General features: G+C 63.9%; 1 protein-coding gene and 1 long non-coding RNA gene across 2 annotated transcripts in view; one reads left to right on the plus strand and one right to left on the minus strand.

Annotated features, from left to right (window-relative positions):
* Window positions 1–1126: 1126 nt before the first annotated feature.
* Window positions 1127–2526, plus strand: LOC138823507 (uncharacterized). The gene is made up of 3 exons (XR_011370841.1): window positions 1127–1395; window positions 1583–1692; window positions 2288–2526. It is a non-coding gene; the product is annotated as an uncharacterized lncRNA (long non-coding RNA).
* LOC138823505 (junctophilin-3-like) overlaps window positions 2477–21930 on the minus strand; it is a 37936-nt gene continuing 18482 nt past the window's right edge. Inside the window, exons 3-5 of the mRNA XM_070016872.1 lie at window positions 9004–9128; window positions 6863–7713; window positions 2477–3961 (exon numbers count right to left, since the gene is read on the minus strand). Coding sequence (XP_069872973.1) covers window positions 3881–3961; window positions 6863–7713; window positions 9004–9128 — 1057 coding nt within the window. The 3' untranslated portion in view covers window positions 2477–3880. The remainder of the gene's footprint in view (window positions 3962–6862; window positions 7714–9003; window positions 9129–21930) is intronic.

Below are 21930 nucleotides of genomic sequence, written 5' to 3' on the forward strand. Positions count from 1 at the left end.
CCGGTGCCGGTGGAGGCCCTGGGCCGTGCCCACACAGGCTGCAGTAGGCCCTCAGCATGGCCAGTGGCAGCTGTGGTTGATCACCTCTGTGCCTGTGTGCGTGTGTGTGTGTGTGTGTGTACACGTGTACAGTATATGGAGAACAAAGGCTCCAGTTCAGGCCTAGCGGATTTTTGTGGTCTGTCTTCTGGGTGCAGGTCATTTGGGGCCTTTTTCCAACATGCTGGACTGAGCTGGTTGGAGAATCCTCATTCAAGGCTGAAAGGAGGAGGTGTGCCCACCGCCTCAGCCTCACCAGCCCAAGCGAGCAGGCCAGCAAGACCTGCCACTCCCACGCCAGAAACGAGCAAGAGGGCCGGCTGGCTGCGGTGCCCGGTCATCAGAGCCTAAAATCAAGTGGGATCTTAGGAAGAAGCCGTTTAGTCAAGTTGAAAGAAAGCCCCAAAGAAAAAACAAGTCTTTGTACAAGTATGCAAGGATTGTACACTGGGCTTATAACTGGTTCTAGGCAGGAGACCCTCTTCCCTTTCCTCTTCCTTTCCCTCCTCCCCTCCTTGGCTCTGCCCCGTTGCCCTCCGGATGCAGATCCCTGTCCCACGCAAGCCTGGAGGTAGCCCGTGAATGCCGCTGTCCATCGGGAAATGCACAGGCCTGTGGCTGTCCCACTGGGGACTGTGTGGTGCGCCGAGTGGCAGAGACAGATCCTGTCTTCATCCTGAGCTGCTGAGGCAGAAGGCAAGAAACACTGGAAGAACACCTGTGCAGAGTGAAGAGCGCGCCGCATTGGGCAGAGCAAGCTGCCTCAGCCGCCGTCTCACGAAGCGTTTTGTTGTGTGGTGTAGAGCACGTGAGCGTGCCTTGAAGAGTTGGAGCAGACACGCTGTCCTGGACGGACCTGTGGCTGCAGAGCAGCCCAGACACCCACACTGCTAGGGCCTGGGACCCGCGGGGCCAGACGGAGCAGTGCACCCAGAGGGCCCATTCTGGGGTGACAGGGTGGTAGGAAGTTGCTGAACATCAATCAAACCCGGACTCAAGAAGGGCGAGCCCCAGAACGTCCTGTCTCCCCCCCCCCCCCCCCCCGAGATGGCCACAGTGCTCCAGGCTTGGGACCGGAGCGCAGCAGGCTTCCGGCGCCCTTCAGGCTTCATGTGCCTCGAGCGGCAGGCGTGGATCAGTCCACACTGCACCGTTCTGCAGATGCGCAGAAACACGTGGAGTTAGAGCTGAGGCGTCTAGGGCCTAGTGTGTGTGGGACAAGCCTCCTCTACCACCCGTGTCCATGCCATGCCCTGCGCAGGGCTACAAGCGGGCAAGTGTCCCGCCCCCGTCACTGTCTTCACCTCCAGAATCCTGTGTGCCAAGGGTGCCAGAACTTCAAACCCAGAAGCACAGGTAAGAATTGTCCAGGTGCCTTGAACGATGGAAGCATGTGCTTGCTGCACACTACCTAACCTTCGGAAGGCACGGGAGCCAGCAGCCCAGGCACCAGCTCCTTCTGCCTGGGGGTGGGACACAGGTTCCACAGATGGCAGGCACTAGGGAAGTCACTCGGTTCCTCTGCTCTGCATTTCCGGTCTAGAGAACCCAGGACGTGGTTGGGATCAGAGTGGTGCTCACCGGGCTGCTCTGGGTGCCAGTTGAGGCGTGTCACAGCGCCCTGCATGCCTGGAGGAGGGCTCGGCTCGGCAGGTAGGAAGGCGTGAGCTGCCGCAGGGGTGGGCTGCCTCTTGTTTTGTGTTTATTCCAGTCCTGGGGTTTGAACTCAGGGCCTGGGCACTGTCCCTTAGCTGCTTTTGCTTAAGGCTAGCACTCTACTACTTGAGCCAGGGTGCCACTTCTGGGTTTTTCTGTGTATGTGGTACTGAGGAATCAAACCAGGCATGCTAGGCGAGCACTCTACCACTAAGCCACATTCCTAGCCCAAGGGATGCCTTGTTCCTAATGGTGCTTTGTGGCAGCCAGCTGAAGGGTGGCCTTGTAGAGTCGGGCCCCAGTGCTCTGCACCTGGGGACCTGGCTGGGAACATAGGGGTGCGCTGTGGGGGGCAGCCCTGGCCGTGACTTGGTTTCAGGGTCACCCATGAGAGCGACCTGGGCATGAAGCGCAGGATCCTCAGCAGCACGTGCATTTGCAGAGTTGCAAGTGATGTGCCACGTAATTGTGCCATGCCATCCCACACTGCCCAGCAAATCTGTCGCTGCAGAGTTGCAATTAGGAAATATACTGCAGCATGAATGATTCTCAGAGCTGCAAGGAGCAGGAATCTTTATTTGGTTCACTTCAGGTCTGCAGCAACGACTCGATAAAAAGAATGGAAGAGTAAGATGTACAAAAGACAGACGTCGTCCCCTCAGAAACAGCCCTCGGGAATGCAGTGCCACCTGCTGCGCCTCCCCCACCCCCCGGCATGCCCCAAACCAGCCCAGAGAACAGGCAGAGGATGGATAATGGAAAACAATAAACTGAGTGTAACTGGAACATGCTCTCATCTTCCGTTTATTTCTGGTTAAAAATATAGCAATCCAGTGCAGTGTAGTAAAGAAATCTGCTTGAAAGGTAGCAGAGAAACAGCTAAACAGAAGCAAAGCAAGGCAGAGTCTGTAAGACAGGCTGCACCCAAGAAGACTGACGGGAGGTCACACAAAGGCCCCCGGGCTGACCTCGGGCGAGGCCCCTGGTGGGGCGTCCCGCGAGGCCCTGGGCCGACCCTGGCCGGGCCCAGGCACCGCAGCAGGGAGAGCTGACCCAGGCCCCAGCAGTTCTGGCGTCCCTTGTTCTTTTGTTGGACGGGGAACAGCCCTGTAGAGAAGGCGGAGACATGAGGAACCTGTGTTTGTTGACGGACACAAGTTACGCTGCACATCCAGGAGAGGGGGATATGCAACCGCTTCCAGGGAACCAAGCCACTGGCTTCCGACGTGTGTCCCGGACCAGAGCGCTTGGAGGAAGCACTGAGGCGTCTGGAGGGGCTGTGCATATCTGTCAGGGGAGGTTGAGGCAGGCACAGTGCAAAGATGTGAGACCCCATGGAGGTCAGTAACAGTGACAGGTGACGTCCATGGGGCGTCACTGCCAGGGACACGGAAGCCTGAATATACATCCTGCGTACTAAGTGCAAACGCCACATGCTCAGAGCCCAGGCGTGCTTCGGACTGTCCGTGGCCCACGGGCCCGGAGGGGGCACAGCCCCTGGGCCTCGGTGCTCAGACGGGCTGGGTCGGCCCCTGGATCTGGCGGGAGGATGGCTGACGGGGTAAACAATGAGTGGAGCAGAGGACAGGACTGGAGGCCGCCTCCAGGGAGAGCTGGGACTGGCGGGTGGGGTGGGGCTCGGGGGGAGGGTCGCCTCTGTGTGTGGGGAAGAGAAGTGCTCCTCTTCTCCCCCAAGCTGGCAGCACAGACCCGAAGCAGGAGAAGGCTCCCCGCTGGGCCGGGACACGCTCCTGGTGCCACAGGGGCCTCCACCGCCCGGGGGAACAGGGCGTGGGCTCCCTGCCCGGCTCCGGGGCGCCCCGTGGACAGCTCCGGGCAGCTCCGCCGCCGCCGCCGCCCACACCCCGCCGGGCAGGCCAGGGCCAGGACCATTTCTTCTCTTCTGCCGCTTGTTTGCGGGGACCCCTCTCTCCACATCCAGCTGAGGGTCGGTGTGCTGGCCGCCTTCGCCATGCCACACAGCGCAGCGCTAGACAAGCAAAGGATTTTGGCTAAAATCCAAAAAACATTACCCAGAAAAAAAGGCAAACTGTGAGTAATACCCAATCGTGTTCTTCTGTGGAAAGACTTGGAAGTGGTGGGGCTTCTGAGCACGCGTCTTCCCCTTTTGTTGTTTTGCTTTCCAAGTCCCCATTTATACACTGTTACCATGGAGACACTCTCATCAGATGAAAAAGTTAATAAACAAAATGGCGACTCCAATGTTGAGCAGGATCACCATGACGACGAGAATGGGAGCTGAGCCCTGCAACAGAGAGGAGAGGTGAGGCTGGTGCCCAAACCCCCGCCGGTGCAGCCCCCCGCCGGCGTCCCCGCAGACGTGAGCCGCCCCGCGGGCACCAGGGCCCTGGAGGAGGGCTGCTGTGGCTGGCACCCGCAGGAAGGGTGGGAGGGGCCTGCAACCTCACCAACTGCCGCACTGGCGTCGCGGCACCCTGGGGAAGAGGCCGGGTCCCTAGACACCATAGCTCCTGGCAGAGTGCGGAGACTGGCATCTCAGACTTCCCACCTGGCGCCAGCGGAGGCGTGGCCAGCGTGCTCCCGTGTCCAGCACGGTCCTCCGTGGGCCTCTAAACGCACACTGGCCCTGTGGCTTTCTGCTGGCTTCAACCACATTAGACCCTTCCCAGAGCCTCAAGCACCAGGCCCCACGCCCGCAGGGATGGGCAGAGAGGACGGCTGAGGCTCCATCCCGTGGTAGCGCAGCCGCTGGAGGCCAGTGTTGCTGAGCACGGCTCCTGTGCAGCCCTGCCCCTGCCCTGCGGGTCCCCCCCCCACACACACACACACAAGGCACTGACCAGGCCAGGTTCCTCTCCAGGCCTACCTCACTCACATCCTCACATCAGGAGAGGAGGAGTTCCACAGGCCTGTGCCCAGGCCAGCCACAGGGCTACACCCCGGGAAGAAGCTTCCAGGGTCCCTGACTGCTGTCGAGCTGACCGTGGAGTGGCTGCAAGCCCGCCCTGCCTCAACCTGTCAGGGTCAGACTCCAGAGACACGACAGGCCGGGCAAGTCCCAGAAAGGGCCTCGGTCTGCTCCCCCATCACAAGAGCCAAGTCCTCCCGTCGCAAAAGGCTATGGCAGGCTGGACAGAAGGACCATGGCCCGGCGGCCCTCAGCGCGGCCTTTAGGAAATGGGATGCGTGCACACAGGAGCCTGCGCGTGCATGCTCAGTGTGACGCTCACGGGGGACCCATGGCGGCCCGAAAGAACACACCGGTCCAAAACGGATGCGTGAGGAGAGGAGAAGCCTATGTCTATACACGGGGTTACGACGCAGAATAAAGTTCTGGTTCATTCTACAACGGATGAACCCGGAATCCTGATGCCACAGTGAGAGGTGCCCCGAGGCGGCGAGGCCTCCTGGAGGTGGAGGGGCATTCACCCGCACAGTGCATCCGGCGGTGGGGTGTGGAAGAGCGCCCGAGAACTGGGCCGTGCACGTGGGACAGGCGAGCTCCCCGGAAAGCCACGGTCTGAGCGCGGGGGCCCCGGCCGCCCCAGGCCGCTCCTGGGCGCTGTGTGCTCCCGCAGGGACAGGGCACCTGGGCTGGCCTTGGCCAGTGCTGTGGCAGCCACCTAGGGCTTGCTCTCACTTCCCTCCCACCAGACCCCTGCAGCATGGGGGCACTCCCGCTCGGGACCAGCGGGCGACATGGCAGCCCTCCGTGGACCGCTAGCCTTGAGCACAAAGCGCCCAGGCCCTGCGTGCAAACTCCAGGAGTGGCCAAAAATGCACAGCTAGACTCCAGAGAGCAGAGGCAGGGCCTTACAAACCAAACCAAACCAGTCAGCAAAACAAGGTCTCGCTGCGCAGCCCAGGCTGGCCTGGAACTTGAGCTCCTCCGGCTCAGCTTCCCAGGGGCTGGGATTACAGACAGCACCACACCCGACCAGCAGAGGTGCTAACAGACATCCCCAGGGACTCCACACCAGGTGACAAGTGCTACTGCCCCAGCTGTCTTCAGGGTGACGTGGCCTGGGGGTGTCTGGCGCTCAGGCCTGACCCCTGTGACATCTAGGCCGGGCCAGTTCTGTCGTAGGGCAAGGGAAGGGCACCCAGGGCACCCGTCGCAGCCCGGCACACCTCCTCGGTGGGGGAGAGGCCCTCCTGCAGCGCGGTCCCGAAGTCTCCCTCCTGCGCTCCTTCCCTCGGAGCCCGGAGAGTTCCTGGGTGTCCAGGGCAGGGACCAGGCAGCCAATCGTGGCTTCCCTGCCATTGCTTACACTGGTGCGAAAGAGCCCACACGGCTAACTGAGCTGACCGTAGAACCCTGCCCGCCTGCCATGCTGCCCGCCACAGCAGACCCTAAAATAGCGCCCAGCGCCTCGCGCACCCCTGCCCGCTGCTGGAGCGCGCGCAGTGAGCACAGCAGGGCCGTTCCAGCGGGAGTCCTGCGGCTGCTCTGCGGGGCATGGAGGACCGGCCAGCAGCGAGACTCTGAGCAGAGGCAGAAATGGACCTCACAGGGCACAGGCCCTGCGTCCCAGCGAGGGACTCCGGGGGAGGGGAGCGGGGACCACAGCTGCCCGGGCCACCGGGGCAGACGCTGCACTCTGCTCGGGCAATGTGATAAACCCACAGAACCAGGGTCCCCACCTCTGTCCAGACCGGTGCCCCGTGCCACTGTGCTGCCCACTGACTGCCTCCGCAGACCCGGGCAGCGCCCTGAATGTCTCACCCCCAACGTGTGGGGTGCCTTGCTCGCCGCAGGGGAGGCTGCCGGCCTCAAGGCTCCGTTCTACCAGTCCTCCCTGCCCGCTGGCTCGGGGCGGGTGCAGGCTGGGGGCCCAGGGAGGCCCCCGGGGTGCTGTCAGGCCAACCGGGCCCAGGAGCATGCTACCACCTCCTCCAAAATCCCACCCTGGGAAGAACAAGGCCAGCAGAGGATGTCTCGTGGGCAGCGTCCCGGAGACCGCGCCCCGCTGGGCCTGCCAGTGTCCCGGAGACCGCGCCCCGCGGTCCTGGCCTGCCAGGACTCCGCCCTGCCGCCGCCAGCCGCCCGGCGCAGGCCATGCATTTGTCTCCCTCTGCAGCGCCTCAGCCCCAGGGCCTGCTACAAATAGAAGCACAGCCCGTCGGGCGCTCCTGGGCCAGCACCACCGCCTGGCTCTTTCCCCGGCCCCTGGGCACCACCTACCGTGCTGGACTTGAGCTCATCCCCGTTCTCCTCGTCTGACTCGAGCGCGACAGGCAGGGATTTCTGGGGCGGGGAGAAGGTCAGGTCCCAGCGCAGGAGCCGGGGCTCGGGCCGCTCCCCCAGCCGCAGGCTCTCCAGCTTCTGCACCGTGGGCTCCGTGGAGGCCGGCCGCAAGTTCTCCTTATTCTGGGACTTGGGCCTCAGTCTCTGCAGCCCGGAGGCCCGGTCCTCCGGCCGCCGGCCGCCCCCGGCCCCGCGGCTGTGGCGCCGCCTCTGGGGGTGCGCCTCCTGCGGACAGGCGTCCATCCGCAGCAGGGGCTTCATCTCCAGCTTGTAGTTGCTCGGCTGCTCCTCGTCGGGCTCGGGCCGCCTGGCGCCCCCCGGGCAGGGGGAAGTCCACGAGAGCGTGGGGGGCGGCTCGGGCCGCCGCTCCCGGGGCCGGGGGTTGCCAGGCTGCTTGTGGCCCATGCCGCGGGCGCGGAAGTCCTCTGCGGGCGGGCCGCCGCGCAGGGCGCCGCCGCGCGCGCCCCGGGCATCGCCCCAGCTGTTGCGGGCGGGCTCCGCGGCCCGGCCCTCCAGCAGCATCTGGATGTCGCCGCCCCGCTCCTCGTCCACCGACACCTGCCGGGAGAAGTGAGCCTTGTTCCTGGCAGCGGGCGCGGGCGCGGGCGGAGGGGTGGCGGCGGGGCTGGCGGGGGGGCTGGCGGCGGGGCTGTCGTCGGGGGTGAGGTCGGAGGGGGTGGTGCCCTTGCGGTACAGCTCGGGGCTCTCCTGCGGCAGGGGTGTCCCCGTGGACAGTCCCTCGAGGTCCTCGCAGGAGACCTGGTGCTTCCGCCTCTGGTACTCCAGCCCTTGGAGGAGAGCACACGGGGGTCACTGGGGGGCCCCAAGCCCTCTGCGGGGCTCCCGTCCCCGACCCCGGGGCTCTGGGGCCAACCGGGCAGGGCCCTGACCAAGGGGCGGGCGGCTCCCAGCCCCTGGGCTCGCGTTGGCCACCGACAGCGTCCTGAGGCCTGGGGAGTCATCTTGGCAAGACCACAGCCCTCCCTCCTCCCTCCCTCCCTTGGTGGGGGACGGGACCGGGGCAGCGCTATCCCAGCGCTATCCCAGATGGCTCAGCCCCGGGACCCTGGGCCCCGGGACTCCCTCCCCGGGGGCTGGGGGGAGGGTGAGCGGCAGCTGTGAAGACTCGATAGGAAGCCCCCCCCCCAAGATGGTGCTTCCTGCACGCCGGGGGCCCGTGCTCAGCACTCATCTCCACACAGTTCACCGGGGCCGGCTGCCACACGGGACACACACAGTCACTGCTGCAGGGTCCGGTGCCCGGCCATGCGCCCAGCGTGCACGCCTCTGGGAACAGGGAGGGGCACTCTGCCGGACACCCGCAGCCCGGGCCCTGGGCCGAGCCGTCGGCCTCACCCGCGGCGGCCCTGTCGGGTGCCGAGGGGCAGGCGTGCGGGCAGCGGCAGCCCTCCGCTGACCCCGTCCAGCGGGGCGGACGGCACCGAAGCCTCGTGACCTGGCCTCCCTACGCACACCGCACGCCGCACGCCACACACCGCCACCGCACACCGCACACCATACACTGCCACAGCACACCACACACTGCACACCGCACACCGCCAGCGGTCCAAGGTGCAGCTGTGGGCAGGGCTGGCCAGAGGGGACCTGCAACAGCCCTCCTACCCCGCAGCTTCCAGAAGCCCCGGACAGCAGCCACACCACACGGCTCTGCCTCAGTCTTCCCATGAAGCTGGGCCCCGCCCGCTCCATCTCATCCTCCCCAGCACCGGCCTCTGCCCACGCCACACTCACAGATTCTGGGCTTAGGGATGGAGCGCTGGACCGCCACCGACCAGCAGACGGAGCACTGGACCGCCACTGACCAGCAGACGGGGCGCTGGACCGTCACTGACCAGCAGACGGAGCGCTGGACCGCCACCGACCAGCAGACAGAGCGCTGGACCATCGCTGACCAGCAGACGGAGCGCTGGACCGCCACTGACCAGCAGACGGAGCGCTGGACCGCCACTGACCAGCAGCACACGCTGGGTCCCTCTCCTTGCACAACTGGGGAGACTGAGGCCCCAAGAGGCGAGGGAGGGAGCGGAGCCTGAGGTGCTGGAGCGGGCGGGACTCACCGTTCTCTCTGTGCTGGAAGGACGGCGAGAACTCCTTGGCAGTGACCCTGGCGATCCGGGCTTCCTCCTGCGCCTTCCGGGCCGCTGCAAGAGCCGCCTCCGCCTTGGCCCGCGAGTGGGAGGTCCTGCGGGGGGGGAGGAGGGTGGTGAGGGCGGGGGGGGGGCCGAGGCCGGCCAGGTGCTGAGGCCCCGCTCGGGTCGCTCAGGGGCCTGGGCTCAGGGGGGCCGGAGCCCCTCTGGCTCCTAGAGCCCTGGAACCTGGTCTGTCCCTCCCTCCATCCCTTCTTCCCCCCCTCCTCTCCCTCCCTTTCCTTCCTTCCCTTCCTCCCTTCCCTTCCTCTTTCCTTCCCTCCCTTCCTCCTTCTTTCCTCCTTCCCTTCCTTCCTTCCTTCCCTTCCTCTTCCTTCCTTCCCTTCCTCTTCCTTCCTTCCCTTCCCTCCTTCCTTCCTTCCCTTCCTCCTTCCCTCCTTCCCTTCCTCCTTCCCTTCTTCCTCCTTCCTTCCCTTCCCTCCTTCCTCTCTCCTTCTTTCCCTTCCTCCTTCCTTCCTTCCCTTCCTCCTCCCTCCTTCCTTCCTTCCTCCCTCCCTCCCTCCTTCCTTTCCTTCATCCTTCCCTCTCTCCTTTCCTTCCCTCCTTCCCTTCCTCTTTCCTTCCTGCCTCCCTCCCTTTCCTCCTTCCTTCCTCCCTCCTTCCATTCCTTCTTTCCTTCCCTTTTTCCCTCCCTCCCTTCTTCCATCCTTCCTTCCTCCCTCTTTCCTTTCTGCTTCCCTCCCTTCCTTCCCTCCCTCCTTCCTTCCTTCCTTCCTCCCTCCCTCCCTTCCTTCTCTCCCTTCCTGTGTCCCTCCCTCCCTTCCTCCCCTCCCTCCTCCTCCTGCAACCCACCAGTCAGCGCATCCTCCATGGTGGAGAACCTGTCCTCCCCTGTGCTGCCCATGCTGGGTGGTGTCCCGCCAGGGCCGCCACGCGCCCCTGCGTGTGAGCAATGCCACAGACGTCTCCTGACTGCCCAGCGTCCTGCCCGGGCTGGCGCCACAGCCAGCGCCCGCGCGGGCACGGACCTGCGCCTCTGCAGCGCCGTGCTCCAGCCCTGGCTCTGTGCGGCCGCTCCGTCCCCACCCAGCCCCGCGGTGCCCCCCATGCCTGCCGAGCCCGCGGTGCCCCCACCCCGGTCCCTGCCGAGCCTGCGGTGCCCCCCCGCCCCCATCCCTGCCGAGCCCTGCAGTGCCCCCACCCCGGTCCCTGCCGAGCCCGCGGTGCCCCCCTGCCCCCATCCCTGCCGAGCCCTGCGGTGCCCCCCGCCCCCCTGTTCCCCGTCCCCTGAGCCCTGCAGTCCCCACCCAGCCCTGTGGTGCCCCCCTGCCCCTGTCCTGCTGAGACATGTGGTTCCCCCTCCCCGTCCCTGCTAAGCCCTGCGGTGTCCCCCCACCGCCCCCCTGCAAACAGAGGCAGCGGGGCCTTGACCCCACGGCCCCTGAGGGTTATGAGGCGTGTTCCCAGCATGGGGCACAGCGTGGCCCAGTCCCGGCTCGGAGACCTCTCTCCACAGGTCCCCGGTTTGTGGCTCCCAGCCCTAGGGCGGTGACCCTGCCTCGCAGGGCCCAGGCCTCCTACCCCGGCAATGCGGGCAAGGCCCTGGAGCACCCTCGGCCTGGGTCTGGGTCGCTGCGGAGGGCAGCAGCCCCAGAGCCCCGGGGCTCAGCCCCAGGGAGTGAGAGGTGTGTGGGCCGTCCTCCCCACCCCCAGCAGCCCAGCCCCACAAGAGACTCGCTCGCATGTCTCTTTCCAAACCCCAGCGTGGAGACAGCAAGGCGCGTGCCGGACGAACAGGTCTCTGCGCCCTCCCGTGACCGCCCCGACACGCCCTCCCGTGACCGCCCTGACACACGCCCTCCCGTGACCGCCCCGACACACGCCCTCCCGTGACGGCCCCGACACGCCCTCCCGTGACCGCCCCGACACGCCCTCCCGTGACCGCCCCGACGCCCTCCCGTGACTGCCCTGATGCCCTCCCGTGACCGCCCCAACACGCGCCCTCCCGTAACCGCCCCGACGCACGTCCACAACACGGAGCGCGCTGTGGAGACGCCTGGCCCACAGGTCCTGTTTTCTCCCAGCCCCGCTTGGGGGAACCCCCACCCCACAGCCACCCTGAGAGCTGGGCTGTAAGTCACACGCTACAATGTAGCACCAAGAGAACACGGAAATGGGGCGAAAGCCGCCTCTCCACAGCACCAGGATCCTGTGGCCCACGGTACGGTGCATAAGAGAACCACACCTTCTAGAAGATTCCTAGGGACCCCAGTGGTTGCTATGACAACAAAATAGCAGTGAGGAGGCTGGGGAGAGGAGACCTACTCGGCTTGTTATCAACCATCACCGTGACTTGGGAGCCCGCCCTGCAGCACTGTGTCCCGGGCTGGGAGCAGCTGGGAGGTCGGCCCTCCTCCAGCCTCAGCTCTGGTCCAGCCGGCGCCGCACCGCCTCTGCCGGCCCAGAGACATCAGCGGTGCTGCTGCTCAGCACCGGCCTCTGCAGGGGCCCGGGGGCTGTGCAGCCCATAATGGCTCGAAATGCTCCTCAAGGCGGCCTTCCCCCCGGCCCCCACAAGCCATGTCCCCCCAGACCACGCACGCGGGCCCTGCCGAAGGCTGCTTGGCTCTGAGCCCGGGCACCCCGGCCGTCGTCACGGGGTCTGGAAGCTGAGACCCAGCCTGGCGGCTCCAGCCCGAGCACACCACACAGGACCATCCCCTGGAGGCGGCTTGCCCCGGCGCCTGGCCCACTGCAGCGGGGCCTGCTCCCCCCAGCGCCCCCAGTGCACTGACTGGAGGGCGGGCAGGGAACGCCCCGGTCCACCATGCTCCCCACGTCTCTGCTTAGCAAGAACGCCAGCATTAGTTCACCAGCATCATACGTGTGTTTACGTCTGTGTGTTCACACGTATATAGGCAGCCTGTGCTGTGCCAACCCTAAATAATATAAATCAAGGCAAGTGCGTTAATAGCAAAGAAAACACCCTGCCTACGGGCGCCGCGGCTCACACCTGGCCTCCTAACTCCTCAGAGGGCTGAGATGGAGGACTGCAGCTCAGAACCAGCCCTGGCAGGAAGGACTGAGAGACTTATCTCCAGTGAGCCAGCAAAAAGCCCAAAGTGGAGCTGTGGATCAAGTGGTAGAGTGCCAGTCTTGAGCATAAAAAGCTTAGGGACAGAGCCCAGGTCCTGAGCTCAAGCCCCAGGACCTGCAACACACACACACACACACACACACACACACACACACACACACACACACACACACACACACACACACACACACACACACACACACCAATGCCTCACGAAGCTGCATTCTGAATGAGACTGTCAGGACTTGCCAGGGGCCAAAGGACCTTCCACTGCCCGGCGGCGCTCACCGGTCGCGTGGCACGGTTCTCCACACACAGGACACCCCTGCTCGCAGGCCTGCCTGACGGCCCCAGCTCAGCCCCCAGCAGAGGTGAGGACCCTGTGAGGCCACAGCCAGAGCCCCCGGGGAGTGGCCAGCGCCGGGCACCAGGCTCCAGGGCAGCAGCAGGGAGGGCGGGAACCAAAAAGCCTTGCGCTTGGCCATCAGAAGCCGGGATGGGCGGGCGGGCAGGCGGGCGGGCAGCGGGCAGGGGGGCGGGCGGGCAGGGATTCACTGTCCCATGGTGGAGAGGCCCAGGCAGCAGGGCCTCCTGCAGGGAGCTTGACAGGGGGCCCCGGGGAGAGCACCACGGGCACCTTCATTGATGTGAGGACAGCAAATGGAGACCAGGGATTCTGCTGTAGCACCAGGAAGCTGAGGTGGGAGGATCTCCAGTGTGAGGCTGGACAAGGAGGCTGAGCCGTGTGGAGGCCAGGAACGTGTGTGGGGGACAGGAAGGCTCTGGCGGGAGTGGGGCTGGCCTTGTTCTGAGCTTGGATGCACGTGTAGAGGGAAGACGCTGCAGGGCAGGGCAGGGCAGGCCGGCGTGGGGGGGGAGGGGAGGGCCTGGCCCGGGCCTCCTCCACTCGGAGCAGTGGCTCAGGGATGCTGACACCAAGCCCACAGCCAGGGCCAGGAAGACAGCCTGCCCCCCTCCATCCGAGAGGCCCGGCCTCCCACGCTACCACGCAGCCGAGAAACAGCCCAGCCCAGAGGGGCCTCTCCCCCAGGCTGCTGTTGCCCAACAACCCCTCCTTCCCCAGGGAGGCAACCCAGGAGGGTCGGGGTCCGTGGGGCGGCCCCGCACACGCGCAGACAGCCAGAGGCCGCAGGATCCCCAGGCCCTCCACAGAGCCAGACCAGGGCCTGCCTCCGCCTCCCAGCCTTCACCCCACCAGCCGGGGCCTCTGAGGACCCCTGGGCCAGGCCATGCCATGCCCAGCAGAGACCAGGACAAGGAGCACTCCTCCCCGTCCAGCCTGCGTGCTGGCAGCCCAGGCCCCTGCTGGGCCCCTCTGGGCTTGGGACCACGCCTGGGCCGCTTCCAGCCCCAAGCAACACACTCCACGGGGCAAGCGTGTCCCCGCACACCCAGCCCACGACTCCACGCTCCACCTGGGATTCACTGGGCTAGAGGGAGGGCTGGGGGAGAGGGCTGGAGGGAAGGGCTAGGGGGAGGGCTGGAAGGGAGGGCTGGAGGAGAGGGCTGGGGGGAGGGCTGGGGGGAGGGCTGGGGGGAGGGCTGGGGGGAGGGCTGGAGGGGAGGGCTGGGGAAGGGCTGGAGGGAAGGGCTAGGGGGAGGGCTGGAAGGGAGGGCTGGAGGAGAGGGCTGGGGGGAGGGCTGGAGGGGAGGGCTGGGGAAGGGCTGGAGGGAAGGGCTAGGGGGAGGGCTGGAAGGGAGGGCTGGAGGAGAGGGCTGGGGGGAGGGCTGGAGGGGAGGGCTGGGGAAGGGCTGGAGGGAAGGGCTAGGGGGAGGGCTGGAAGGGAGGGCTGGAGGAGAGGGCTGGGGGGAGGGCTGGGGGGAGGGCTGGAGGGGAGGGCTGGAGGAGAGGGCTGGGGGAGGGCTGGAGGGGAGGGCTGGTAGAGCACTAGGCCTGAGCAAAAAGAGAGTTCAGGGATAGCTCCCAGGCCCTGAGTTCAAGCCCCATGACCAAAAAAATAAAATTAAATTAAAAATAAGTAATAAACAAATGAAGTAACCAGGCACAGCACGCACACCTGTAATCCTAGCTACTTGGGTGGAAGTAGGAGGATAATGGATTCTAGGCCAGTGCAGGTAAAGGGAAATGGGACTACCTCAAAAACAAAAGTAAAAGGCCTGGGAGCATGGCTCAGGTAGTAGAGCCACTGCCTACCAGGTACAAGGCTGTGGGTTCAATCCCTAGTCATGACAGACAGAGACACCCAGAGGCATGTGCGCACGCACACACACACACGCGCGCACACACACACACGCGCACACACACGCACACTCGCACACACTCGCACACACGCTCTCACACTCTCACACACACGCGCACACACTCACACACACGCACACTCACACACTCACACACACGCACGCACACGCGCACACGCGCGCGCACACACACACACACTCTCACACTCACACTCACACACACACACACACACACGTCCTTTTTAAAATAAAAGAGGGAAGGTAAACCTTCCTCCAATCTCTTCCCCAGCCACTCTGCTTCTGCCAGGTAACCACTGTTGATTCTGGTAGATTCTCCTTCACCGATTTCTATTTCTAGGCATGCACACCTGATCTGTGACATCAACAGGCTTCTCCTGCGTATCTGCTGTGTGGCGTGTCCCGTCCCTGTGACCCTGCCGACACCCTCGCCTTGAGCTCCCAGCCCGTCTCCCACAGGTTCAGCACACCCAGCCTAACAGCATCTAAATCTGAAATAAAAATGGCTCCCAAACCTGTGAACTCCTGACAGCCCAGGACACCACAGCTGGGAGATTCCATGGAGAATTCCCCTCAGTGTGTCCCAGCCAAAAACGCAGAGAGCAGCAGGGCCAGCGGCTCACGCCTGTAACCCCTAACTAGTGAGGAGGCTGGGATGGGAAGATGGGGCTTCAAAGCCAGCCCAGGTGGATAAACCCGAGAGACTTTTATCAGCAGTAAAAAGCCAGAACTGGAGGTGTAGATCAAGTGGCAGAACGCCAGCTGGGAGGGAAAAGCCAAGCAAGAGCACAAGACTCCGATGAACTCTGCACCAGCACACACAGACACAGACACAGACACAGACACAGACACACACACACACACACACACACACACACACACACACACACGAAACCTAAAACTGCAATGCATAGGCATGAGCTCCACGTCCAAAAAAATCTCCTTATTCATGAGAAATTATTCCAAAAGCCAATGAAATTCAAACGTGGAACCCGTCTGGTCCTGAGCCTGGCCTCACGGTCTACGAAGGGACAGCGCCTCTCTCCCCACGTGTGGGGGCGCCTGGCCCCCCCACGAGCCCACCCCGCACTCTCTTCTTGTCCGACACTGCGCATTCTGTTGGCTCTGTATGGGCAAACACAGAGCTTTCTCGCTCTTGTTCAGGGAAGGTGCCAAAATTCAGAGTCTGCTTGCAAGGGTGGACGCGGGTCGGCTGCTATCCCTGACATCCAAGTCAGGGCCAGGGGACCTTGTGCAGCTGGCTTTTCCCACAAAAAGCCTGTCCTCAGGATAGATTTCTAGAAGCACAAGGAGCCTCGCACACTGCCGGAGGGGAAACGCTCTCCTGGAGGCCTCTAGCTCCGGGGTCCCCTTCCTCTCCCCCAGGGCTGACGGGTGGAGCCGTCTCCTGGTGGTTTGAAGGGGCATTTCAGGGCCAGGGAATAAGGGTGATCCTGTCCTGGTTGGGCACCAAAGCTGCGAGCACCAGGAGGAACCCAGTCTTGTCGCTGCTGCCCGGTTGAACCTTGTACCCTCCGGGGAGGGGTTTTGGTGGGATGTGACTTCTCTCAGATTCAATACCCAGTTGTTGGTGAGCAGCACCCTACCAAGAGGTAGAGTGGCACTCGGAGGACAGGTCAAGACAGACCCAAAGCAAGCCAGCAGAGAGGACGGAGCTTGTGGCTGGCAGCCGCAGACACGGTCCACCCGGCTGTCTTGCGGGGCTCAGAGCCGATTTCCATCTTTCTGACCCCGGCTGCACAGCCTGTGTGTCACGGTGTCACAGGAGAGGAAGCTGACACCCCGCAGCAGACAGCCCTGCCTGGGCCAGAGAGCCCAGCCGGCCCAGAAGGAAGGCCTCGTCGGGGCCGAGGACCGCTTCACCGCGGCACCCAGGACGGAGGGTGAGGGCTGCGTCCCGGTTGTCATGACAACCCACAGGGCAGCGCCGGCGCAGGTCGGCTTTCAGACGATCTGTCACCCTCCTTCCCGCGCCTCCCCCCAGGCCGCGCGTCTATGTTTAGACCAGCGCCCCCTCTTTCCATCACCCCCAGCCGGCCCCCGCGTGCCAGGAATAGCAAGCGAACCTCTTCACGCACTGCCTAGAGACCCACGGGGCAGGGCGCCGCATCCCACCGAGTCCACGCCTCCTGGGCCGGCGCCGCCGGTGGGGCCGGGTAGGAAAGGCGGTCCTGGCTCCAGGACAAGCGGGGTCCGCGGTGGTCTCTGGCATAAGAGCTAAAGCCTCCCGTCCGCCTGCGCTCCACGCTCACGTCCTGAGCCAGCCTCGTGGTTTGCCTTTCCAGGGTCTGCGGCTGGCGTCCGATGGAAGGGGGCAGGGTGTGGAGAGGGCCTGGGACACCAGCACGCAGGGCGGTGTGCCACGGGGCGGCCAGCCTGGGGGAGGAGCCTCTGAGGCCACGGCTGCCCCGGCCCTGCCCCAGGGCTGCGTCCGGTCATGGTGGACAGGCCAGCACACGCCAGCCTCCACGCCAGGACGGCCGGATGGAGCTGCTGAGAGGACCCAGAACTTCCCCACCCACCTGCTACAACGTGGCCAGTGTGGGGTTTCACGTCCAGTCTGACCACCAGGTGCTGGGGGCAGAGGCCTCCATGGACGTGATGTGGGAGTCCAGGGAGGCTGGGAGGGGACGCTGCAGGGGCGCGCCACGTGCCAAGGCCTTGGGTGCCCGCCACTGTCCCCACAGGCTTCCGTACACCAACAAAACGGCGGGGAGACTCAGGCCCCAGTGGGGCCTGGGCCCCAGCGACCTCCACCCACAGCACTCGTGAGCCCGACACCAGGCACGTGGGACGAAGGCTCGTGGTCCTTAACCATGCCCCACCAGCCTCACGTGGTGGTGGGCCACACTGCCTCCTGACCGCCCAGACCCGACCCCCTTCACCTGCCAGAGCCCCCATGGCCCTGGCCCACACCACGTCCTCGCTCCCGCGCGAGAGCAGTGGTGCACCCACGCGCCAGCCCAAGCCTGGCCCAGGGACCCCCCACGCACGTAGGGGGAGCTCACAGATTTCTACCATCATGCCCCCTCCAGGGTCCTGAGAGGGCCGGGTGCACGGGGGCCCGTCCGCAGTGGCCTGCGTGCAGTGGGTGCTTCAGAGGGCCAGTCTGCTGAGCAGCAAGCGGATGGACGGATGGACCGCTCAGGAGGAGAGGGAGCAGCAGGAGGCTGGGCGGGGACAGGCTGGTGAGGACCTGCGCTCCAGAACCACTGCCGCGGGCTCCGCTGGGATGCTGGTGCCGCCACGAGCCGAGGCCAGGCTGGGGGATGCTGGTGCCGCCACGAGCCGAGGCCAGGCTGGGCCCCGGGGTCCTGACAGCAGCAGGGGCCACGGCGGGGGCTGTGCTCTGCGGCCGGGTTTCGCGGGGAGCCCATCAGCTGACCCACGGCCGCCGCACAGCAAGTCACAACGAAGTCTAGTCGCGGGGGCTCAACATCCCAGGGTGCCCTGGACGTGCTGGCGGCCCCAGGGGCTTCCCTGAGGACCCTGTCCCCACACTGGGACTCCAGCACACCTCACCCCTGCTCCTGGGGCCTGGGTACGGGAGTCCATGGCAGCGGGTTCTGCGCACAGCTCCCTCCCGCCCCCCACTTCCGCCCCTCCACTGTCAGAAATGGAAGGAGAGCCACAGCCCACACAGCCCGCACAGCCTCGGGGCACGGCAGCCCGGGGCTGGGGCTGGGGTCGGGGCACGGCAGCCCGGGGCTGGGGTCGGGGCACGGCAGCCCGGGGCTGGGGTCGGGGCACGGCAGCCCGGGGCTGGGGTCGGTAGTCGCGCTGCACCGGAGGGCTCCGGACAGGCTGGCATCACCCACCGCACGCACACACCTGCTGCGAGCGCTGTGTGCAGAGCAGAGCCTCCTGCGTGCTGGCCCCCCACGGACACCCCACGCTGCGGCCTCGGCCCACGGCGCTCCCTCACACTGCAGCCTCAAGCTGACCGGTAGCTCCTGCGTAGAAAGGACTCACTGGCCCAACCACACACAAGTGGACAGAGACAGAGTCAGACACAGCCTAGAATCTTCCATGCTGTGATGTGAGCACACATCCCCAGCACATAGTGACTCCCCAACAGCCAAGAGCGCTCCTACCCACTCCTGCGCTCTGCATCTCCCAGCCCGGCCTTCAGCCTGCTCTGCCCACTGCACCCTGGAGGTGGGCACCCGACCTCCCCGCCTGCAGACACTTCCCGCAGGAGTGAAGGGGACCCGGGGAAGCTAGCTGCTTCCAGGCCCTGGGCGGCGGTGCACAGAGCCCCCGCCTGGCCCTGGCGGGAGCAGCCAGAGCAGCTTCTCACTGCTAACTGCGTTCTCAGAAGCCGCGCCACCCCCCCCCCCCAGGTTAACGAGGTGTTTGTAACACGTCCGCAGATCCCAGAGACCAGATCCCAGTGGGCACAGCAGCCAGCCGGGCTGAGCGAGCTTGGGGCCCAGCAGGGCCCAGGAGGCCTCCTCTCCCCTTCCCAAAATGGAGGCTGGAGGAGGTGCTGCTGGTCTGTAATGCCCCGGGGCTCAGCCTGGTATAGAGGACCTGAAAACTACATCCAACACACACACACACACACACACACACACACACACACACACACACACACACACACACACACACACACACACACACACACACACACACACACACACACACACACACCCTGTCCCTGGGGTTTTCCAGGCGTGGCCGGGGACATCTGGGTTACCCAGTGGAAGTCAGTGTCCTGAAAGGCGGGGCTGGAGGCGGCACCCGCCAGGGAGAGGGAGAGGTGCCGGCCGAACTCGGGGCCTTCCTCATGCTAAGCAGGCAAACTACCACTTGAGCCATACCCGAGTTCTTTGTTTTCTAGCTGTCCTTTCCCCTTGAGTGTTTGCTGAGCAGGGTTGCACCTTGATCCTGCCACCTCTGCCTCCGATGTCGGTGTGATCGCTTTCGGTGGCACACCACCATGCCCAGCTTTGTGGGTTGAGATGGGGTCTCACTAACTTTTTGCTGACCTGGAACTTTGACCTTTGTGATCTCCCCCCATCTTCTGGTAGCTGGGATTATAGGTGTGAGCCACTGTGACCCACTTTATGTATGCATTTAATTGGTAATTTTAATGGTTATCTCATTATGAGATAGTATTGTTCTGTAACCAATGGCCCAAGTGGAGAGATGCTGGTTATCATCAGGAGCTAGCTGTTAAATAATGCAAGTGGGGCTGGGAAGGTGGCTCAGTGGTCGAGTGTTCATCTTGCATGCATGAAGCCCTGGGTTCCATTCCTCAGTACCACATACACAGAAAAAGCCAGAAGTGGGGCTGTGGCTCAAGTGGTACAGTGCTAACCTTGAGCAAAAGCAGCCCAGGGACAGTGCCCAGACCCTGAGTTCAAGCCCCAGAACTGGCAAAATAAATAAGTAAAGCAAGTGTCTTGGTAGGGTTTTTTTTAGATACTTTCTAAAATTTCTTTTGTGGGTGCCAGTCCTAGGGTCTGGGTGCTGTCCCTGAGCAATTCACTTCTGCTCAAGTCTAGTGTTCTCCCCCTGAGGCCAGAGCTCTACCTCCAGTGTTTGGTGGTTGATTAGAGATAAGAGTCTCACAAGCTTCCCTGTCCTGTTTGGCTGTACTTCAAACTGCAAACCTCGAATCTCAGCCTCCGGAGTTGCTGGATGGTAGTCGGGAAGGAGCCTTCAGCATCCGGCTTTTTTTTTTAAGGTCGTCTCACCGTGTAGCGGTGCTGGGCCAGAGTTCCAGGTCCTCCTGCCTCTCTGCCTCCTGTGTGCAAGGATTTCAGGCACGTCCACCACCCCAGGCTCACAGGAAGCCGAGGGTTTCCAAGCATCCAATTATTTGTAGAGATGGTTGTACGTACGGTCTTGATTGGCACATTATGTAACAGAAGTGCCAGGCAGCGCTGACCCGACGGGAAAGGACCGGGGAGGGAGGCTCGGCTTACGGAAGTCTTGCTTACGCTCCCAGGGAAGCCTGCCAGCCGTCCTCCCTGGCCCAAACCAGGCCTGCTCTGGGCTCTGAGGTGCCGTGGCTGCTCTGACTGGGAGCCCAGCGGGCACCGTGGCCTTCCTACGTAGGGGCGGGCTGCACGGCAAGCAGGACGCATTGTTTAATGCTGTCAGTCCTGCACAATCAACTTTAAAATGATTAAGATGATATTCTCATGCAGAAGTTACCAGGTTTTTCTGTGGCAGTGAGGACTGAACACAAAGCCCTCCCAGGCTCAGCAGGTGCTCTACAACTTGAGTCATGCCCTAACCCTTTTGCTTTTGTTTACCAGAGCTAGCCTCTAGCTGTGATCCTCCAATCTCTGCCTCCCAAGTAGCTGGGATTATCGGCATGCATCAACATACCTGACCCATAATTTTTTTTTTTTTTTTTTTGTCGGTCGTGGGGCTTGAACTCTGGGCCTGGGCGCTGTCCCTCAGCTCTTCAGCTCAAGGCTAGCGCTCTACCACTTGAGCCACAGCACCACTTCCAGTTTTCTGGTGGTTTATTGGAGATAGGAGTCTCATGGTCTCTCCTGCCCGGGCTGGCTTTGAACCGCGATCCTCAGATCTCAGCCTCCTGAGTAGCTAGGATTACAGGCGTGAGCCACCAGCGCCCGGCCCATAATTTTTTAAACTTGAAAAAAATCTCTGGGCACCTGGAGCCAGAGGAGGTGAGAGCTCACTCTGCAGAGCTTCAGATCGGCACAGAGGGTGGGCACGGGAGGCTGCGCACAAGGGACTGCTGACACAGCCCAGGCGTGCACAATGCACAGCCGCTCTTGGAACACGGCTTTATATACCCATGACAGACATTACTAATCAATCAAGGTCCACAGCCCCAGCAGGATTTGGCCTCAGAATCCTTCTCAACTCAATGCTCTGGGCAGCCACTACCAATCAATCAGAGATGGCAGAAAGCCGATCCCATGCCCCTCCACCCCGCCGCTCCAGGGGCTGGTCTCGAAGGCGGCAGGCGGCAGACAGCAGGGCGGGGTGTCTGGGCCTGCAATGGGCACCCCAGCTGGGCACAGATGAGCCGTAGCTGAGGTCACAGCCAGCGTGGCACCCCGCCGGTAATCGCTCAGCCACTTCAAGTAATTGCTCCGCCAGGCAGCCCTGCTGGGAAAATCACTAAGGGATAGGGCTAAGACGGGGCGCAGAGGCTGCGGTGGACACCGGGCCACCGTGGCAGCCCAGACTCGATCGCAGCAGGGAACACAGCTGCACCCCTCCCCCCCCCGCTCGCAGCGTGTCCTGCCAGGCTGGCGCCCTCAGAGCGCCATACACGGTGCCAGCTGGGGGCCAGTGGAACCTTCTGAACTTGCCACAGCCAGCCCTGGGGGAAATGCCAGAAACTGCAGGTGGAGAAGGCAGGAGGCAGAGACAGAAGCAGGGAGAGAGCAAGGAGAGGGAGAGAGGGGGAGAGGGGTGGAGAGGGGGAGGAAGCAGGAGAGGCAGCAACCGCCGCCGCTCACGCGCTGACCCACTGGGACCAGCCCTGCGGGCCAGGCCCAGCCCAGGCCCGGCCCAGGGAGCCTCAAGGCTTCTAGGAAAGCCGGCAC

The sequence above is a fragment of the Dipodomys merriami genome, unplaced genomic scaffold (assembly GCF_024711535.1).
Source record: "Dipodomys merriami isolate MVZ:Mamm:240054 unplaced genomic scaffold, mDipMer1.0.p SCAF_120, whole genome shotgun sequence".
NCBI classification, from domain to species: domain Eukaryota; kingdom Metazoa; phylum Chordata; class Mammalia; order Rodentia; family Heteromyidae; genus Dipodomys; species Dipodomys merriami.